At 37.0% G+C, this 19,076-nt stretch overlaps 1 protein-coding gene and 1 long non-coding RNA gene across 2 annotated transcripts in view; one reads left to right on the plus strand and one right to left on the minus strand.

Annotated features, from left to right (window-relative positions):
* LOC144457823 (uncharacterized) overlaps positions 1-19,076 on the plus strand; it is a 138,532-nt gene that overhangs the window by 115,811 nt on the left and 3,645 nt on the right. The window contains exon 3 of the long non-coding RNA XR_013487352.1: positions 8,058-8,122. This is a non-coding gene — a long non-coding RNA (uncharacterized LOC144457823). The remainder of the gene's footprint in view (positions 1-8,057; positions 8,123-19,076) is intronic.
* Positions 1-19,076, minus strand: part of HMCN1 (hemicentin 1) — a 495,504-nt gene that overhangs the window by 35,258 nt on the left and 441,170 nt on the right. The window contains 6 exon segments of the mRNA XM_020984406.2: positions 10,788-11,025; positions 13,397-13,518; positions 15,019-15,156; positions 15,626-15,775; positions 17,513-17,683; positions 17,949-18,119. Coding sequence (XP_020840065.1) covers positions 10,788-11,025; positions 13,397-13,518; positions 15,019-15,156; positions 15,626-15,775; positions 17,513-17,683; positions 17,949-18,119 — 990 coding nt within the window.

Genomic DNA, 19,076 nt, shown 5'->3' on the forward strand with positions numbered 1-19,076 from the left:
GAAGAGTCAGGATTTGAAGTCAAGTCCTCGGATTTCAAATCTAGTGCTTTTTTTTTTTAATCAGGCCATGTATTTTCAATCTAGAGACTAAATGACTAGGGGAATTAGATTGTGAAGACAGAGACTCAAACTCCAGTTAAACTACTTTCTCCCCTGCCAAGTATTTATAAAGGCCACATCCTTGCCTGAAATACTTTTTCTCATCTCTGTCTGTAGAAATGGCTTCTTTCAAGGACCAGTTGAGGTACCATGTCTTCTGAAAGTGATCTCTCCATCCTCACATTTTTCTAGAATGTATTGTCTAGATATCTATATACCTCTATAACTAGGCGTCTGTGGTTCATAATAATTTGTGTTCATGTCATATACCTTCATCATACTATAAGATCCTTGTGGGTAGGGATTATGTCACTTTTTTTCTTTGTATCTCAAGTGTCTGCTGTAATGCTTTGCATGTTAGTGAATTGAACTAAATAAGGGCTGAAAATGGTATATATGGGGTGGGGTTAAGTACTGGACATTAAGGGCCCCAAGTGCTCAGGAAGTTTAGGAATAAAATACATTCACAACTCAACAATAGTTAAACCATTCTCCAATAGTCAGGGCCTCCATAGTGTCTATGGACATAAATGGTCACTAGTGGCATCTCTGAGAAGGGGAGAATAACTCTCACTTCCCTAAGCACTAGGCTAGTGTTGTTACTTCATCTTATCTTCTCTTTGTCTAATTTTGTTAGAAATTTGAAAGGATGGCCAGAGGAATTATTTCTAAAAATGTTAACTGCAAAAGGCACAACATATATGCTGGTCAAATCCTGTAAAATAATACTATTTCAATCTATATCTTTAGAGGTTTGAAAAATTGTTCATTGTGTAGACATTTTTAGTTGTAAAGATTATATTTGCTATGTGTAAACTCTCATGTATACCACACACACATACATACTCATAAACACACATCACCATGTGAAACATACATAGAATGCATCTAATGAAGATTTTCTCACATGGCAATTTTAAGATCCACAAACTGCATTAATTCCACATGGTTCTCAATTAAGAAATCCCCATAAAATAATGTTAACATATTAGAAATTTAGAACTATAGAAATATCTTTTTGCTGTGTCTCATTTTCACTGTGATTTTCTTGCAGGATAATAATCTTTTAAGATGATTTTTGCAAAGCAAAAAAAATTTTTTTGCAGCAAAAACAATTAGGTAGTATGTCTTGGTGAGCTAGGTTAGGACAGGATCATAGATGATGGCAAACGTGTCTGCATATAGCATATATAGCATAAGGTCTTTCTAGAAGAGACTTTAGAGATCATCTAAGCCAGGCTCCTCTATATAAATAAGGAAATTGGTCAACACTGGAGATTTAAACTGAATGTGGAGAATATAGGACATAGATCTGATCAACTGAAATAATTAAAACATAAAATTGAACCTATTAAAAATGTAAGGGCATTCTGATTACTTAGCTACATAAAGAAAAAAACCAAGCAAGGAAGATAATTTGTGAAAGCAGTTTCACAGGGCAAAATTTTGGGCTTCCTTGTTTATTATTAATTATAGAATAAAATCCCTAGTCCTAGAGGATAGGCTCCCTTTGATTTAAGCTCTTGAGAACAGTATGACAGAAGGTCTTCAGTGAAATACCCCAGAGTTCTTTACTTGGCCCTGTGTTGTTTGACATTTTAATCAAAAACTTGGGAAAGGGGATAGCTGGTATACTCATTAGATTGGCAGATGACACAAAATTAGGGAAAGCTCTCACACTTGGTGTCAGAGTAAGGATACAAAAAGATCTTGACAGGCATAAAACATTGGGCTGAATATTATTTTTCGCTTTCTTTTTCTTTTCTTTTTTCAACATGGCTAACATGGAAGTAGGTTTTTCATGACTTCACATGTAAAATGGGTATGCTATTGCTTTCTCAAAGGGTGAGGGAGAGACAGAAGGAAAACAGAGAATTTGGAACTTAAAATTTTTAAATGAATTTTTAAAAATCAGGTTATATTTGTTCGGATTAAATTCAGTTGGGGTAATATATAACATATTGCACTTGAGTACAAAAAAATCAATTCCACATATATATATGACCGGAGCCATTGCATAGATAACACATGTTCTGAGAAGGAGCTGGGGACTTTAATGGAGTGAAAGCTCAATGTATTGAGTCAGCAGTATGATGTAGCAGTCAAAAATGATAATGCAGTCTTGGGCTGTGTCAGGAGATAAGTTTCCAGTTCAAGGGGGGGATAATCCCACTGTATTCTGCCCTGGTCAGACCTAATCTTTCATACTGTATTCAGTCCTGGTCATTGTGATTTAAGGACACTGATAAACTGGAGACTGTCCAGAGGAGGCAACCAGGATGCTAAAGGGCCTGGAGTTCATGACCTATGAGAGCTGGTTGAAGGAAGTGAGCCTATTTATTATTTATGGAGTCTAGGAAGTGGGATAACCCATGACAGCTGTGCTCAAGTACTTTAAAGGCTGTCATGTGGAAGGAGGATCAGATTTGTTCTCTTCAGCCCTTGTGGGCTGAAATAGGAGCAATGGGTGCAAGTTGCAAAGATGCCAAATTCCTTTTGATGTCAGGAAAAACTTCCTAACAATTAGAGTTGTCCCAGAGGGGGAAGTTTTGCCTTGAGAAATGGTGAGATCTCCCTCCTTGTAAATTTTTAAGCAGAACCTGGATGACCACTTGTCAAGTACATTACAGTGGGGATCGCCTTCCAGGATGGGTTGGACCAGATGGCCACTAAGGGCCACATTCTATATTTCATTTATGCCTTGGTCTCCCTAGTGACTATCCCAGTCCTGGACATGTAGTGGGTGCTAATGAAGGCTGGTTGGCTGGTTGGTTGGTTGATTTGTGGGCTACCTCAACCCATATGACAACATAATACTGTAACAATAAAGTTTTGTTAGTTATGGCAGGAAAATTCTGACAAGAAGAACGAAACTTGTAGAAGTAGAGGTTTAGGTTAGAGATAAGAAGGGATGTTCTGACAAAAAAGGTTATTAAGCAGTGAAACAGGTTGTGGGTCTAGTTACATGTTTCAACAGATATTTGTTAGGTGCTTACTAATATAAGCTAAACACCAGCACAGGTGCTATAAAGACAAAAATGTAATAGTCCCTGCCCTCAAGGAACTTTCATTCTCCTAGAGAATACAACTGGTACACATATAAGTAAGAGAGACTACATAAAACAGAGATCAGGAAAGGTTTTAGGTAGTAACCCCTCTTAATTCTAGTGCCTTCCCTCTGTTAATTACTCCTATTTATCCTCAACATACCTTGCCTTGTATATATTTTGTTTACGTGTTGTCTCCCCCATTAGAGTGTGAGCTCCTTAAGGGTAGAGACTGTTGTTTGCCTCTTTTTGTATCCCCAGTACTTAGCACAGTGCCTGGCACTTAGTAGGCACTTAATACATATTTATTTATTGATTGAAGTGCTTTGAAGCACTAGGGATTCTACAAGATGGAGCACTTACAATATGCCAGGCTCTCTATTAAGCAGTAGGGATACAAAGAACAGCTAAAAACATTTCCTGACCTCAAGAAGCTTTTATTTTAATGAGAAAGCTAACATGCAAAAAAAATTTGTATGTTTAAGATCTATCTATATCTATATAACTATAGATCTATAGATAGAGACAGTAAATGGAAGGTAATCTCAGTAGGAAGGCACTAACAGTGGGTGATGGGATCAGGAAAGGCAGGAAGAACAAGGTAGAATTTGAGATATCTCAAAACAACCTGGGAAATCCAGGAGGAAGGGGGGACCAGAGAGAACATTCTAGGCATGGGGCTAGCCAATGAAAAAATGTGTAGAATGGTGCTGGAGGTTCCTGGGAGAGGAATGCCAAAAGGATAGTATCCCTGGACCACACCATATGTGAAGGGGAGTAAATTGCAAGAAAATTGGAAAGATAGTAAGGGGCCAGGTTGTAAAGGGCTTTAAAATCCAGAGGATTTTACAAGTTAGGCGTCAATGTGTTTGTGATAGATTAGGATTATAATTTTTTAAATCATAAGGCTTTCAGTGAATGGACAAAGAGCTCACTTAGAGTAAGTGTCAATTGCTATTTTAAAAAAGTGACCCAAAAGAAGAGAGAGAATACACTCCATTTCCATTGAGGCCGACAACATATATTGGGCCTCTTTCAAAGTTCTCATTAGGCCCCCTTTAGTAGTACCTCACATTTCTATAGAACTTTGAAGTTTAAAAAGCGTCTCACTACTCCTTGAGGAAGGAATTACTATCCCCATTTACAAATGAGAAAACTAAGGCCAGAGAGGTTATGTGGCTTGACTGACATCACCCAGCCAATAAATGTTAGAGCCAGGTAAGTGGTCCTTATGCTAAGAACAGTTATTTTATACTATACCATCAAGCCTTCTTGGGGATGTAGACCTTTTTTGTTTTATGATTTTATTGAGTTTTTGTAGCCAAAGGCTAACCTAGTTAAATTTTTAATCTTTCCTCTTCTCTAGCACATACACAGGTATAGGACTTAAATAAATATCTGTTGAATGAAGGAATGGATGGAAGCTGCTAAGATTAGCTGTTTAAAATGTTTTGTTCACAGGTATTTTTTGAAATAGGTGATTAAATTTATTATCACAAAAAGTTATTTTGATTTGTAGCTGGCCTGAAGGGGTAGCAGGCTGGTGCAATGGATAAGAGTACTGGGCTGGAAATCAGGAAGACTCATGTTGCTAAGTTCAAATCCGGCCTCAGATACTTACTAGCTCTGTGATCCTGGGTGAGTCACTTAACCTTGTTTGTCTAGCTGGAGAAGGAAATGGCAAACCACTGTAGTATCTTTGCCAAGAAAACCCCAAATGGGGTCACAGAGTCAGACATGACTTAAAAAATGACTAAACAACACAGTTGTCAGAAAGCTTTGTCAAAAAGCAGGGATCAGTAGTTATGTGTAAAAATGATTTACCCAATCAAAACTCTGAGGCACAAAAAGAAGAGAAAATGATTTGGAAAGTGGCTAAGGGAACAATACACCTTTTATATTTCTAATTTGTGCCTCACTCTCTGATCAGAAAAGAAAGGCAAAGGATCAAGGTGGAAAGAAATCTATTTTGGGGGGTATACTATGCTGATAAAATTCAGAAAGACCAGTTTTGTTTGTCATGGTATTACATAATTTGTGTCATTTAGCTAATTTTAAGAAAGGCTTTGACTTTTGACAGAGCTAATGTTAAGGCAGGCTGTAATGCTTTGCAGTGCAACCAGGAGCCTGGACATAACATTTTGGGTATAGAGATGATCACAGACAGTATGGCCAAGAGAAACGGTTTCAGTGTAAGTTAGCAGTGTATCTCTGAGGCAATTAAAAAAAAACCAACCTTTTTAGAGAGCGTATTAAAGAGATGGTGCATAAGTGGGATGGAAATTAGGGTAGGATTTGAAAGCAGCTAGCTGGCAGCCAAGAGACTCAACTGCATGGTTGGAACAGAGAAAATATCGAGTTGGGGCCTCATTCCAAGAGCTCCTGTCCTCTTTTACGAAACTGGCACTAGAACCACTTCAAGACTATGATGAGCCCCCTCTGCTAAGGATTCACATTCCCACACTGTTCTTATTTTGAACCTTTAGAGAGCCAACTCCAACTATTTTCAAGAAGAAAACATGCATGTGCACAATGAATGAGGATCCAAGCAGATGAGGCAAACATTTTTGCCAGTTTACCTCCTAAGTGTCTGTGCATGCAAACTGTGCTGTGGGATATCTGCTGAAAAAGCAAAAACATAACCAAAAAAGGATGCTGTGGATCATTTTAACTTGTGGGCTCACAGCTTAAAGCTAGAAATCATGTAAACATTTATTATCTCATCTATAAAATAACATCATGGAATACTGGAAGAAATTTCAGAACTCCACAGAAATACGGAAAGCTAATTGGCATGCTCTTAATTGAAAAGGAAACCCCCAGAGAGAAACGTTAAAGCACCACATGGCATAAAAGAACACAGAGATAAATTGCTGTAAACTACATCTGCAAAGGGAAAGTAGTCTGAAAAGTAATTACTTTAAACAATTTCAGGAACAAGGAAAGATGTTCAAATAGCTGCTCCTTCAGTGTTTGTGATTTGTCCAGAATTTGACCAGTTATATATAAAACATAACTTCACACTATTTCGTATGGATTCTGAAATATACATTCCATTTGGCACATATTTGATTCAAAAATAACTTATTTTTCCTTTTTAAGGATCCCAGATTGTCTCACTGTATGTATGTATGGGTGAATGTTATAAAGAGGCTGACAAATTATAGAAGGAAGCATTATATTAAATACACTAGAGAAAGCCTGACATAGCTCATTCATGCATTCTAACAAACACGTAAGCACCTTCTGGTGCTTTACTGTAGAGCACTGTACTAGGTACTGGGGGAGAATCAAAGTTTAGATAAATATACTCAGTCTCTGAACTCATTGAGCTTACAATATGGTAGGAGGATAAGACACACAGAACAGCCAACACTGCATGATAAGGGTAGAGAGAACTATAAAATAAAGGGTTATGTGAGGACTGAGGAAGAGGGTCATTGACAGGGGGGTCAAGGAAAGCTTCTTGAAAAAGATAGTATTTAAATTGGGTTCTAAAGGATGGGTAGGAATTCAGCTGGTAAAGAGGGGGAAGGAGAAATCCTAGGCAGGAAGAAAAACAGCATGAGTAATATCATGGAAGGAGGAATGCTCATGGTATGTACAATGAACAAAGAGAAGTACAGTTTGATTGGTGTGGGGAGGGAAGGAATATGAAATAAAGTTGGAAATGTAGGCTGGGGCCTGATGGGTCTTGAATACCAGGAAAAGGAGTTAAAGTTGTCTTTTTTTTTTCAGTGGCCAATAGAGAATGCCTGAATATTTTAAAAATATGTATATTTTCTTGATGGCTTTTATCTTTATATCACGTTCATTTCTGGGGGGAAAACCCAGAATCTCAAAACCAACCTTTTCCCCTTCCTCCAGACTGAGCCTTTTCTTGTAACAAAGGAAATCACTTAAGCATATATATATAGAGAGAGAGAGAGAAGGAAGGAGTCATATTATATATGTATATACAGAGTATTTAACATTGGAAACAACATTCTGTGGTAGTACTGCTCTGTCTCTGTGCTGTGGGGAAATACGTTCCTTATCTGTTCTTTGGGCTCATCATTAATTTATCCCTATTATTCAGTGTAAATAATCTTTTAATTTACATAGTTGTAGTCTGTACATCTATTGCTTTTTTTATTCTAAATCAGTTTATACGAACTGATATATTTTGGATAGGAAGATGAAGTAAAATCAGAAGACTGCAACACAAATTTTTAGAAAAGATAAGAGGAAGTTTACAGCTTGCTTGATTTTTTTATTTTGACAGCGGGATTTTTTAAAATTTCCCATTTTGTTAGTTTAGGGGTTTTATATTTTTGTTGATTTTCTTCAATTTCTGTTTAATTCTCAGTTTTGCTAGTATATGACTGTATAAAAATAGCTTCTGGTAGTTCTTTTTACTTTGTTGTAAATTCAACTTGTTTATTTTTTTATATTATAATTTGATTTTCTACTCTCTTTTTCTTAATCAGTCTACTAATGTTAATTTATGGTCATTTATTAAATGCTATATTCCAGGCATTGTTCTAAGTGTTGAGAATATGTACATGCATACAAAGTAAAAAAAATGCTCCTTGCCTTCAAGGATCTTACATTCTATTGGATAAGACAACATGCAAACGACTATGTTCATATGTTTATCTATGTCTCCTTTAATTTTCAAAATTTCATCTTCTATACTTGTTTTAAGGTGACTTTTTTTTTTGTCTAGGCAATGGGGTTAAGTGACTTGCCCGGGGTCACACAGTTAGTGTTATGTGTCTGAGGCCGGATTTGAACTCAGGTACTCTTGAATCCAGGGCCCGTGCTCCATCTACTGTGCCACCTAGCTGCCCCCTTGACTATTTTTTAAAAAAATCTTTTTAGTTACTTGTTCAGATTATTAATCTCTTCTTTTTTTTTTCTGTTTTGTAGGCTTAAGTTTTCAGAAAAATAAATTTTCCTGGGAGGACTGCCTTAGCCGTGCCCCACAAGTTTTGGTGTGTTATCTCATTTTTACAATTATATTTAACATATTACTTTTGTGACTTATTATGTGACTCGCCCATCATTTAATATGTCACTATTAAGTCTCTACTTAAGTCTGTACCTTTTGTTCACATTTCCTTTATCCGTTTCTGCTTTCTTGTATTGGGGCTTACAACAATATTTAATCATATCTGGCTTTTCACATTTACCTATGTTTCCTTTATGCACTAGCACATGACCAACTTGCACAAAGGCATTATGAGGTGCTGAGACTGTGTGTATTCCTTAGTAGGCCAATTTAGAAGTCGCCATAGATCAGCCAAACTTAATTTATCCAGTAACTCGCAGGCTCAGAAAAAAAAGTGCTGCGTGGTTTAGGGCATATGGAACATCTTGTCTTTGACCTTTCTGGGATGCGGGTGGGAGGAGGGATGCATGTCTAGCAGTAGGATTTCCAGATCAAACTTTCTTTCCAAACTGCTTTTCACAATGGTTGGGCCAACTCAAAGCTTCCAGAGTGGGGAAGTGAACTCAGAGGTCACCTAGTCCAACCTCCTTCTTTTACATATTAGAAAATTGAGGCTCAAGGAGGTTAGATGATTTGCCCAAGGTCACATAGGCAGTAAGGTGGAATTTGAACCTAGGTCCTTTAACTCCAGTCCCAGTGATTTTTCTACTCTATTATGCTACCTCTATTAAAATTCATTCAACTCTATATTTTTCTTATTAGTCATTTTGTTGGGTTTAATCATTTTATGAAAAAAGAATATTAAAATATCCTATTATTATTATGTTAGTATTGGTATCTTTTTACAATTCATCCAACTTTTCTTAAGAAATTAGTTATAATTATATTTATATATATTTATATACATATATGTTTATTATAATTTTTTATTATCTATGGTAATTTTAAGCACAGTAGATTTTGTTTTATCTCCTCACCTGTGCTCTATATGTTTCAAATACATTTCTTGTATGCATAAAATTGCTGGCTTTTATCTATTGCATAATTTAATCTATTCATATCCAGATTATGATTATTAAGTTTGTGATTTCTTGTATTAAGTTATTGCTATCTATCTATTTCTCTTCTCAAATTTTGACAAGTTTTATCTGGGCCTCCAGTACTATCCTTTCTTCTCCCCATTGAGAAGAATTCTTTTGTGCAATTTTACTACTTTTACATTGATTTATTAATGGGGGATGGATTGGTGGATTCACAGAATGGAGGAAGTCTGGTATTTAGGGAAAAGATTTGGATTCAGGGACCTACCTTTGGTACATCCCTCTGTACCTGAGTTTCTTAATCTCTAAAATGAAAAAGGGTTGAAATAGATGACCTTTAGAATCCCTTAGTTCTAAGAAGTTAGATTATCTTAATGGGAAGACTTGTTGAGAGATTACTGTAATATTACAAATGGTTAGTAATAAAATGTTAAAGGGTGGTGTCAGTGAGGAGAAAGAAAGTGGAACGGATTGAAGAGATGTTATAGAGGTGAAATTCAGCAGATTTTGTAAAAAGATTAGATTTGAAAGGTGAGAAAGAGAGAACGGTAAAAGACACTAACAAGTCTTGGAACATTAGAAACTGGTTCAATGGTGATGCCACAGAAGGTATAATCAGAAGCAGGTTTAGGGGAGAGAAAATTTTGGATTTGACCACATTGAATTTGAAGTATTCATGAGACCTTGAAGTGAAGTTGTATTATAGGCAAGTGGTAGATGCGGTTCCATAGTTCAGAAAAAAGGCCAGGGCTGGAGATTTTGATTAGGGAGTTGTTTGCATGTAGGGGATAATCAAAGTCACAGGAGTAAATGAGATTGAAAAAATAGGCCCTTGGGGAATATTCAAGTTAAAGGGATAGGAAAAGGATAAGCAGTCAGAGAAAGAGGAGCAGAGAAATAACCTCATACCTGGATTTCTGCATCACAAGGTCGTAGGTAATTTTTGAAGAATCAATTTCAGTAGAATGGTGAGGGAAAAGGATATATTGCAAAGGGTTGAGGAAAGAATGGACTGATTGGGTGTATACAAGTTTTTCAACAAGTTTAGCGGGGAAGGGTAGCAGAGAGATGTGATGGTAGCTGGATGAGTTCATTAGTTGGGTTCCACAGGTAGAGGGCGTATTCTTTTTCTGTGACCAAAGGGAAGGAGAGAAGATAATCCTGAAAAATTCCGAGGAATAGAGAGAGGGACCATGGCAGATGGTCTGAGTCTTTTCAGTGGAGTATGAAGTTAGGGCATCTTCAGTTAGTATGGTGGAGAGAGTACCATGCCAGCTTAGAGGAGAAATGAAAGGTTTTGAATGGCTCCTGCAGGGAATGAGAGAGGGAGTTGAGTAAAGGAGAAGGTTCATTAAGGAACAATGAAAATATTTAAAATATTCAGAAACACAACAGGTCAAGGCATATTTCCCAAAGAATAATATTTTTTAAACTGTATAAAAAAAAGAGTTCTGTCAGATTATCTCTAAGATTTTTTCAAGCTCCACCATTCTATCATTCTATAATACTAAGTGCATGCAATGAAAGTTTCATATTACAAATTTAGGATATAATGTGAGTGTTGATCCTGTCTCAACGTCCTCACATTATAAGAAAGGATTCCACTGAGGTATTTTTGCCCTTTTGGTAAGAACACAGTGGTATAAGTATAGGAATCTTTAAAATTACCTTTAGAGATTGAAGCGTGGATTTTAAAACCCAGAGTTTCTTCTAATTGGTTGTAATCAGATGCAATGGATGAGGCATGGAGGGTTTCTACCAAAAATGGCATTCTTCCCAAAGCCTGATCATAGGAAATCGTGTGATTCCAAGTATACGGGACGCTTATACCATCAACAGTGAAAAGTCGGGTGGAGTATGCATATAGTTGGCCAGGACCTGTTTGAATGTAGTCTTCTGTGTAATCCTAAAATGAACAATATGTATTTGAACGTCAGTACCTAAAAGTTCGTAGCATTTTTTCTCTCTGAAGATTTCCTCAAGAAGCAGAATTTTAAAATGCCTTGTTATCCAAAAACTATGTAATCCTAAAACATATGTGATGATAGAGTCCTTCACATTATATTTATATTGGCTTGATAAGATCACTGCTAGAGCTGTAGTATAGTGGGATATGGAACTGGCCTTGGAGTCAAGAATACCTGGATTCAAGTCCTGCCTACAACACATACTGGCTGCATGACCAGGGAAAGGTACTTAACCTCTTAGTGCCCCAGTCAATTCTCTAAAACTATAAAATATAGAGAAGATGTTAATATGCTTTTTGAGCTCTGTCATTTTTCTTTCTGAGTCCTCATTGGTCACGCCCTATTTCAGTAACATTGCATGTCCTGTTCCCCTGCCTTGCCAAAGGCACTGCAATAAATCAAAATTTAGCAAAAGAATTGAGGTTAAAAGTCATGAAAGAGAAAGAGCCTAAAGATGACAGTGCCTGCCTTTAAATTTTCTACTGATTGACTTTTATGTGTATGCGATGCTAATTTGTCCAATATATCTGCAAAAACTTGAGATAGTGATTTAATTTAATAGGTCTTGATGTATCAGGCTAACAAACCACCAAGAGGATATAATAGCCCATGGTGGAAAATCTTAGAGCATTTTCCTCTGAAGAACTTATACACATCTTGATAACCATTTATAACTTCAGTGATTTTGTGCAGTTTTTGTCCCAATGCTGAGGAGAGTTAGATGAGTTCGATCATGTGACTTCTCTAGGGTCCTTCTTGTTTGCTTTTTTTGACTTGTTGATAAAGACTTATTAGCTTGCCTCTTCTCTAAGGGGAGGACAGAATTACTGATGAATTAGTGAGTATGGATCCTGATACCAGAGGAATTTTAATAACTCTGAATAGGTCACTAGGCAAACTAGTTCCTGGATCATGTTACATGTGTTATACAGCTTTTTTAGAACCAGGTCAAGACTCTGACTCAAGTCACTAAGAGGCCATCCAATGCAGGTTCACCTCACTCTATGACAGTTCTGAAGCATTCTGAGGGTGAATTTCTGCCTGTACTTCTTGTTGAAGATCTGCAAAACTTTCTTATTGATGACCAGTCCCAGGACCCTGGCTGGTGACCTGTTTGTCATCCATGATGGCATTCATTTTGGTCTTCAGGCTTGACTTGACTAGAGGTGAGGCAGGAACACATGACATGTCTCCTTAGGACCTTTTATTTTTTTCCCCCAAGTGGTACAATAGCAGTTTGCACTCTATTAATATATCCTGTAGTTAGAGGAAAAGTGGGTAGGGCTGTATTCCTGTTTTCTGAGATTCAGAACCAGACTATGCTTACCAAATGAATTATTACCACCTGCCTACTAGACATTTTAAACTTAACTCATCATTTCCCCCCCAGCACCCTCTCCTCTTCCTAATTTCCCCATTATTGTTGAGGGTACCACCATTCTTGACTCCTCATTCTTTCTTACATCCCATAGCCAATCAGTTGTCTAGTACTGTCATGTGTACTTTTTGTGGTATCTCATTTATACTCCCTTTTCTGTCCTCTGATATGACCACCATCACCATCTTGGCCTTTATCACCTCATATTTGGACTATTGCAGTAATCTCCTATTTGGTCTCCTTATCTGGAGTATCTTCCCACTCCATCCTCAATTAAGCTGTCAAATTAATATTCCTAAAGCACAGATCTAACCGTGACACTCCCCCTCCAAGCCCCTAGTCACTGTGTTGACTCCCTCTTACCTATAGGATCAAATATAAAATCATGTTTGTCTTTTCAAATCCTTTATAAACTGGCCTTTACCTACCCTTGTGGTCTTTTTATTCCAAATCATTACATCTCTCAATTCCAGGCATTTTCACAGGCTGACCCCCATGTGTGGAATTCTCTCTCTCCTTGTCTCTACCTCCTGTCTTCCTTCAAGTCTCACTTAAAATCCCACCTTCTGCAAGAAGCCTTTCTCAGTCCTCCTTAATCTTAGTGCCTTAATGCATCTGAGACTATTCCCAATTTATTCTCTATCTACCTTGTTTGCATGTTCTCTCTTGCATTAGACTATGAGCTACTTGAAAACAGAGACTATTTTTGCCATTCTTTGTATCCCCACCACTTAACATAGTACGTGGTACGTTGAATAACTGTTGTCTGACTGAAGTGATTAAGATGCACACAGCAAAATCCATTAATACACTAGTTAACACAGAGATGAGCCCAATATGCATTGATAGAAGGACTTTCCTTATCTGGAATTCCCTATACCAATGAAGTCAAAGACCTGAAAAAAAAAGGTCACTTTTTATTAGCATTTTACCTTTACAGTAACATCTGTAGGTGACTGAAGCTGTAGGACATAGCCACTCACTACAATATCTAGCATCAAAGTTCCATCTGAATCCAAACCACGAGCAATGTGAGTCATCCGCAAAATTTCTCCTGTAAATTTCAATGCATTTACTTTAACAGATGAAAATAACATGATTTATGAAACCGTTTAACAGATTTTTTCCTATCTTTAAGTTTAGTCATATTGTTTTAATTCACCCTTTTTTAAACACATCAGATATGGGAATTAAATTAGAATTTCGCTTGGAAATTGCATAGTCTTCTAGTTAACTAGAGCAAAATGTCACTTAATAAACCTGAATTAACACATGCTCATGAAAAATCTCTTTTTTTTATATTATTACGGAAATATTCTAAATATTTAGTGATGGATTACATTCACAAAAGAAGCCACAAAAGTCTTCACGATTACAGGTCTCTAGGCAGAGATCCTGGGACCAGTAAGCCATAATAGCAGTTCACATTTATATCATGGAAGACTTTCCTCAGTTATGGCAAGTATGGAAGGGTAGGCTCAGAATCATAGGTAATTTGCCCATCATAACACAATTGGTGAATGTTAAGAGCTATCCTTTATCTGCCACCTCAAGAAGTGAAAAGAAACTTGTAGCTTACCCTAGATCTCAAGGCATCTTCATGCCAGTGGCATCAAGCCAATTTTAGGGTTAGTAACAGGAAGCAAGCTGACTCCAACTGCACAGCAACAGGATGGACAGATTTTATCTAAAAAAAACCTACCTGAACTCTCACCATGAAAATCACTATTATTTATACACCAAGTATAAAAAAGTATAAACAATTATAGTCTGGGGGATCTTAATATGGGAACCTATTTTAACTTCTTTTTTATTTCAACTGAACTCTCAACTTGATAACTTGACATTACAAATAATTTGCAAAACCCTTGCCAGTACCAACCTAGAAAGACTTTGTCTGTTGGGTGTGCCTCTTGTTCAAGGACCTGCCTCATATTTAGAGAAGCTTATCACCAGAAAGTTTCTCCTCCTAACCCATCCGGTGGATGTATCTCCCACACCATTAAGCACCATGGGATCTTTAGAATTGTTAAAGGTAGTATGATTGTACAATGGCCCTTTAAGTGTCTGTTGAATTAAATTATTTCTTTGTTTTATGTCTTTGACAAAGAACTTCAATTAAGTTTCATTATAACTACTGGTCAAATCCATAGGAAATAAACCTATTATTGAAATAGACTCATTATTATAAATTGGGTCAGGTTGCCTCCCCATCTGAGCTTTAATATTCACTCTGACAACTTATGGCTACAATTCAATTCGACAAACATTTGTTAATTGGGTACTGTATGCAAGGTACTGTATTGCATGCTTTGGACAAAAAGACAAAAAAAACCCCTGTAGTTTAGAAACAATGGGTTTCATACAGATCTAGCTTCAATACAATTTTCACAGAAACAAGACACTATTTTTATATTCCTTATGATGAGATTGAATCATTTTGAAGTTGCAATCAGCAAGAGTATAATCATAATGCATTTTACTGAGGTACCCAACCTTAATTCACTCAGGAATATCTTATATTAATAGTTGTTTGAGTTCAGCTGTCACTAACCAGTTGCAAATTCCACTTGTGTTTCTCTTTTGAAGACTGCATTAGTGAGGGTAAAACCATTGACAGCTTCTCCTATTTCTTTCGCTGTTGTCCAATAAATGGGATTCAGGATAGAAACTATCTTCCTCATTGCTGGACCTTAGGAGATAAAGTAAGTGTGATAAATAAGCCAAATATTTGTTAGGTCTTGTTTTTTTCAGTGATATAACTCAGGCTATGAATTATTAGGAACTGGAGTTCCTAATTAGTTGCAAATTTTGAAGACTACATTAGTGAGGGTATCCTCACTGGACTGGGGATATGTAACAGGAATCAATGTAACATATTAATTAAAAGTCAACTGAAGGAACTAGTAAGGACTGCTGTTATGTTATTCTGTGTAGCCCACAGAGTCACTTTGAAAACTTTGACACTTCAGGGGAATTTCTTAATAAAATAATTTAATATACCATGAAGTATGTCTGACAATGCATAAATAAACAAAACCAATTTTCCAGTCCTGGTATAGGGCAGGGATAATCTTAATGAAATCAAGCAGGGTTCAGTGAGAGCAAATTTGCAATGTTTTTAGAACCTATTTTCAACTTGAAGGAGCAAGGAAACTTACCAAGGCTGCGAGGGACATTGGTAATTTTGGCTTGTATTACTCTAGTGTCAGAGTGAGGGCTATCTATCACTGTGGCATTGAGGAAAGCAATTCCAAATTCAACATCATTAATATTTCCAATAACACTTCCTCTGGCCTGCTGTGGCCCACCTGTTGGGGGAAGGAGTTGAAGAAAAACATCCGTAGATGAGAAAACAATTGCATCAGCAGTATGGAAGAAAAGAAGTATATTCTTTTCAGACACAAGAAATGGCATTGGAGTAAGAAGACTGAGTTCAGGTACCACCTCTGCCACATATTGATTGTGTCACCCTGGGTACCCCTAACCTCTTGGTGACCCAAACAGCTATCCAGTACTTTAGGTTGCAGATTTGGATGAGTGAAGGGAATTTCCTTCCTGGGAGCACTGATGAAATCATAGGTCTTTAACCACCCCCCCAGTCATATCAGAATTTGAGAAATAGGAATGATGCCAGTGTCCAAGCATGTTACCTTAATATAAGAGCTCTCAGAATAAGCACACTGAGACATAGGAAGGAATTTGGTGATATTTTCCTTATTTGGGGATAACTGAAATAACAATGGTGGCAGCATAAATTATAATGGAGTATTTAGGGGAAGAAATATTTAGTCTGAAAGAGGGATTTGGGGGTAGGGTATGTATGCTCTCTTTAAATATTTGAGGAACTTTTATGAGGAAGAGGAATTGGATTTGTTTGGCCCCAGAGGGAAAAAGTAAGAATAATAGGTGGAAGATACAAAGAAGCAGATTTAGGCTTAAAGTAAGGAAAAGCTTCCTAACTTTAAGTCCTAAAGTGGAAGGGGATACCTTGGTAGAGAGGGGGCAGGTTTCTTCTCGCTAGGGACCTTCAAGCAAAGACTGAAATTATTGGTTGGGCATAAAAACATTAGAATTTTAGAGTTGGAAGGGATCTAAGGTGTTCTAAAGTTCAAATCCTACCAGAAAAAAGAATCCCTTTTATGGCACATAAGGCATTTATATAGAGCATATTCAAGTTTGCAAAAATGCTTTTCATATATTGCTTATTTAAGGATTTTAGGTAACAGTATGTAGATGAAGAAGTAGAGCCCCTGAGAACTTAATGATTTGTCCAAGTTCACAGAGCTAGTTAAGAACTGAGCTTTGAATCCAGGTTCCCTGACTCCAAACCCTATGTTCTTTCCATTATACCGTAGAATTATTTTAAGTAATTATGTTCTTAATACACAGAAGCTGTTTTTGTGAATTTGAATGCCTCTTACTGAACTATACATTTCCTTGAAAACCCACGTGCTTGCTAGTTCTCATTAAATACCTCTCTCAATAATGAACAAAATGTTCTCATTGTTCAGTGTGGTTCAGCCTGCAAAATGCTCCTGAGATATGGTAGCAGTGGCCTATAACAACAGAACTCTTAACAAAGTGTACATCTCTAGGGGTTGTTGTCACAAAACAGGGTGGTCTAGCCTTGGTTGGTTTTCTGTCCTTGCCCTTTCCATATATATACCCTTATGGTCTGTGAAGAGGAGGTCAGGTCATAAAGAAAAGCTCTAATTTATATGTCCCTTTTTAGGTTATAAAGCATTGTCTTTAAAAGAGTCATGTAAAGTAGGTAGTATAAGCATTATTATACCTGTCTTACAGATAAGGATAAACTTTGGAAATTAAGTTATTTGCCCAGATTTATTTGGCTAATAAGTGCCTAGAGTTGGTATTTGAACCCAGATCTTCTGACTCCAAATATAGTGCTCTTTCTACTACACAGAGTGTAACTGAGTTAAAAGGAAGAAAAAAGTATCTTCCCATGTAACTTAACCTGTCGTCCCATCACACGAGTCTTCATTGTGAAAATAACACTGATTTGTGAAGCTTATTAATGTGCCTACCTGGACATGTCTGGATATTGCATCTGGAGAGCTGAGTAGCATCTCCTGGACAAGTGCGTCCACTTTTGGATGGAGCTGGATTGTTACATATACGTTTCCGAGTTTTTTCTCCTCCTCCACAGGAAGTAGAACACCTGCTCCAAGTCTGCCAGGTTCCCCAGTTTCCATCCACTGTAAGCAAGTGTGGGAAGTAATATGATTACCACTGTTTACATTTATATGGCACTTTGTAGTTGCAGAGAGTTTTAAATACATCATTTCTTTGGTGACAATGTGTCAGAATAAAACAAATAACTAACATTAATCTAACTTAGCCAATTTTTACTGTGCAATTTTAAGGATAAAATTAATTCTGTGCCTTCAGATACCACCAGATATAATGACAGCTATTGCATAACCTCAGAAAATGTAAGCTGAATAGGAATCAAAAGCTCACCAGGGCACATGTCAATATTGCATCTTTGGATCTGAGAATCTGCCCCAGCACATGCTCTTCCACCATTGGCTGGATGAGGATTGTCACAAGTGCGGTATCTCCTCATCTGACCTCCATTGCATGTCCTGCTGCAAGTTCCCCAGCCACTCCATGGGCTCCAGCTACCATGAGCTGAAAACACAATGTTATTTGACATGAAGAAGAAAGTTCTGTCACTATGAATTAGTAAATACTGAAGTATATTAAAGTGGTCATGGAAGCATTCATTAAGTTTAGCTGCGGTCCTGACTGGAGATAGGTACTGACTTGGGTAGTTTCTTGAGATGTCTTCCAGTGATTCTATAATAATAATTAGGGTACTAGACACCAATTGTTTTCAGCCAAACTCACATTTGTGGGCATTCATTTACTTTTGGTCTCTACACTTTGGCTTTGTGACTAGAATGAAGCAAACAGATGCCCAACACATGCATTAACAACTAGTAGTCATTAAGTTATCATGCATATACTGCACTATGTGACCTATACTTTGTAAAACAAATTAAATAATATAATCTCTCCCACTACCAATCAAACAACATTTACCATGTAATTTCTTCATTTAAAAATACTTTTGAGTCTACTATGCAGGCAGGGCATTGTAACAAGTACTATACTGTCCTTGTAAAGATTCACCAGAAGCCATTTATTTAGGAGAAAACTCTTCCCTGTCCTCTCCTCCTCTTTATCTCAATAGGGCTTTGCTGACCCAATCTGAACCTACCTATCCCTTCTATTGTGCCCTCTGAAATTCCTATCCTATAGCAAACAAATTCCCTTTCATCCTGAACTTCTTTTACATTCTTTATCCCTTATGAAGACCTGGCTCCCCCTGATAACTTTATATTCCTGGATATTCTCTCTAGCATTGACTGTATCTTCTCTCAGACTGCCCATTTCACTGAGTCTGGAAAGGGAGTAAGAATATTCCTTGCTTTCCATTATCACTTTCAGATATTCTACCTTTGCCTCCTTCATTCAGTAACTCAGTAACTTTTCTTCTTTTGAAGTCCATAATTAAATATTTCTGTGTAACTAAAATATTATTCCTCAGGTCATTCTCCATCCTTTCTCAAGGAGTTCAGCATC

This window comes from Phascolarctos cinereus, unplaced genomic scaffold (assembly GCF_003287225.1).
Source record: "Phascolarctos cinereus isolate Bilbo 61053 unplaced genomic scaffold, phaCin_HiC Scaffold_5;HRSCAF=322, whole genome shotgun sequence".
In the NCBI taxonomy this organism is placed as follows: Eukaryota; Metazoa; Chordata; class Mammalia; order Diprotodontia; family Phascolarctidae; genus Phascolarctos; species Phascolarctos cinereus.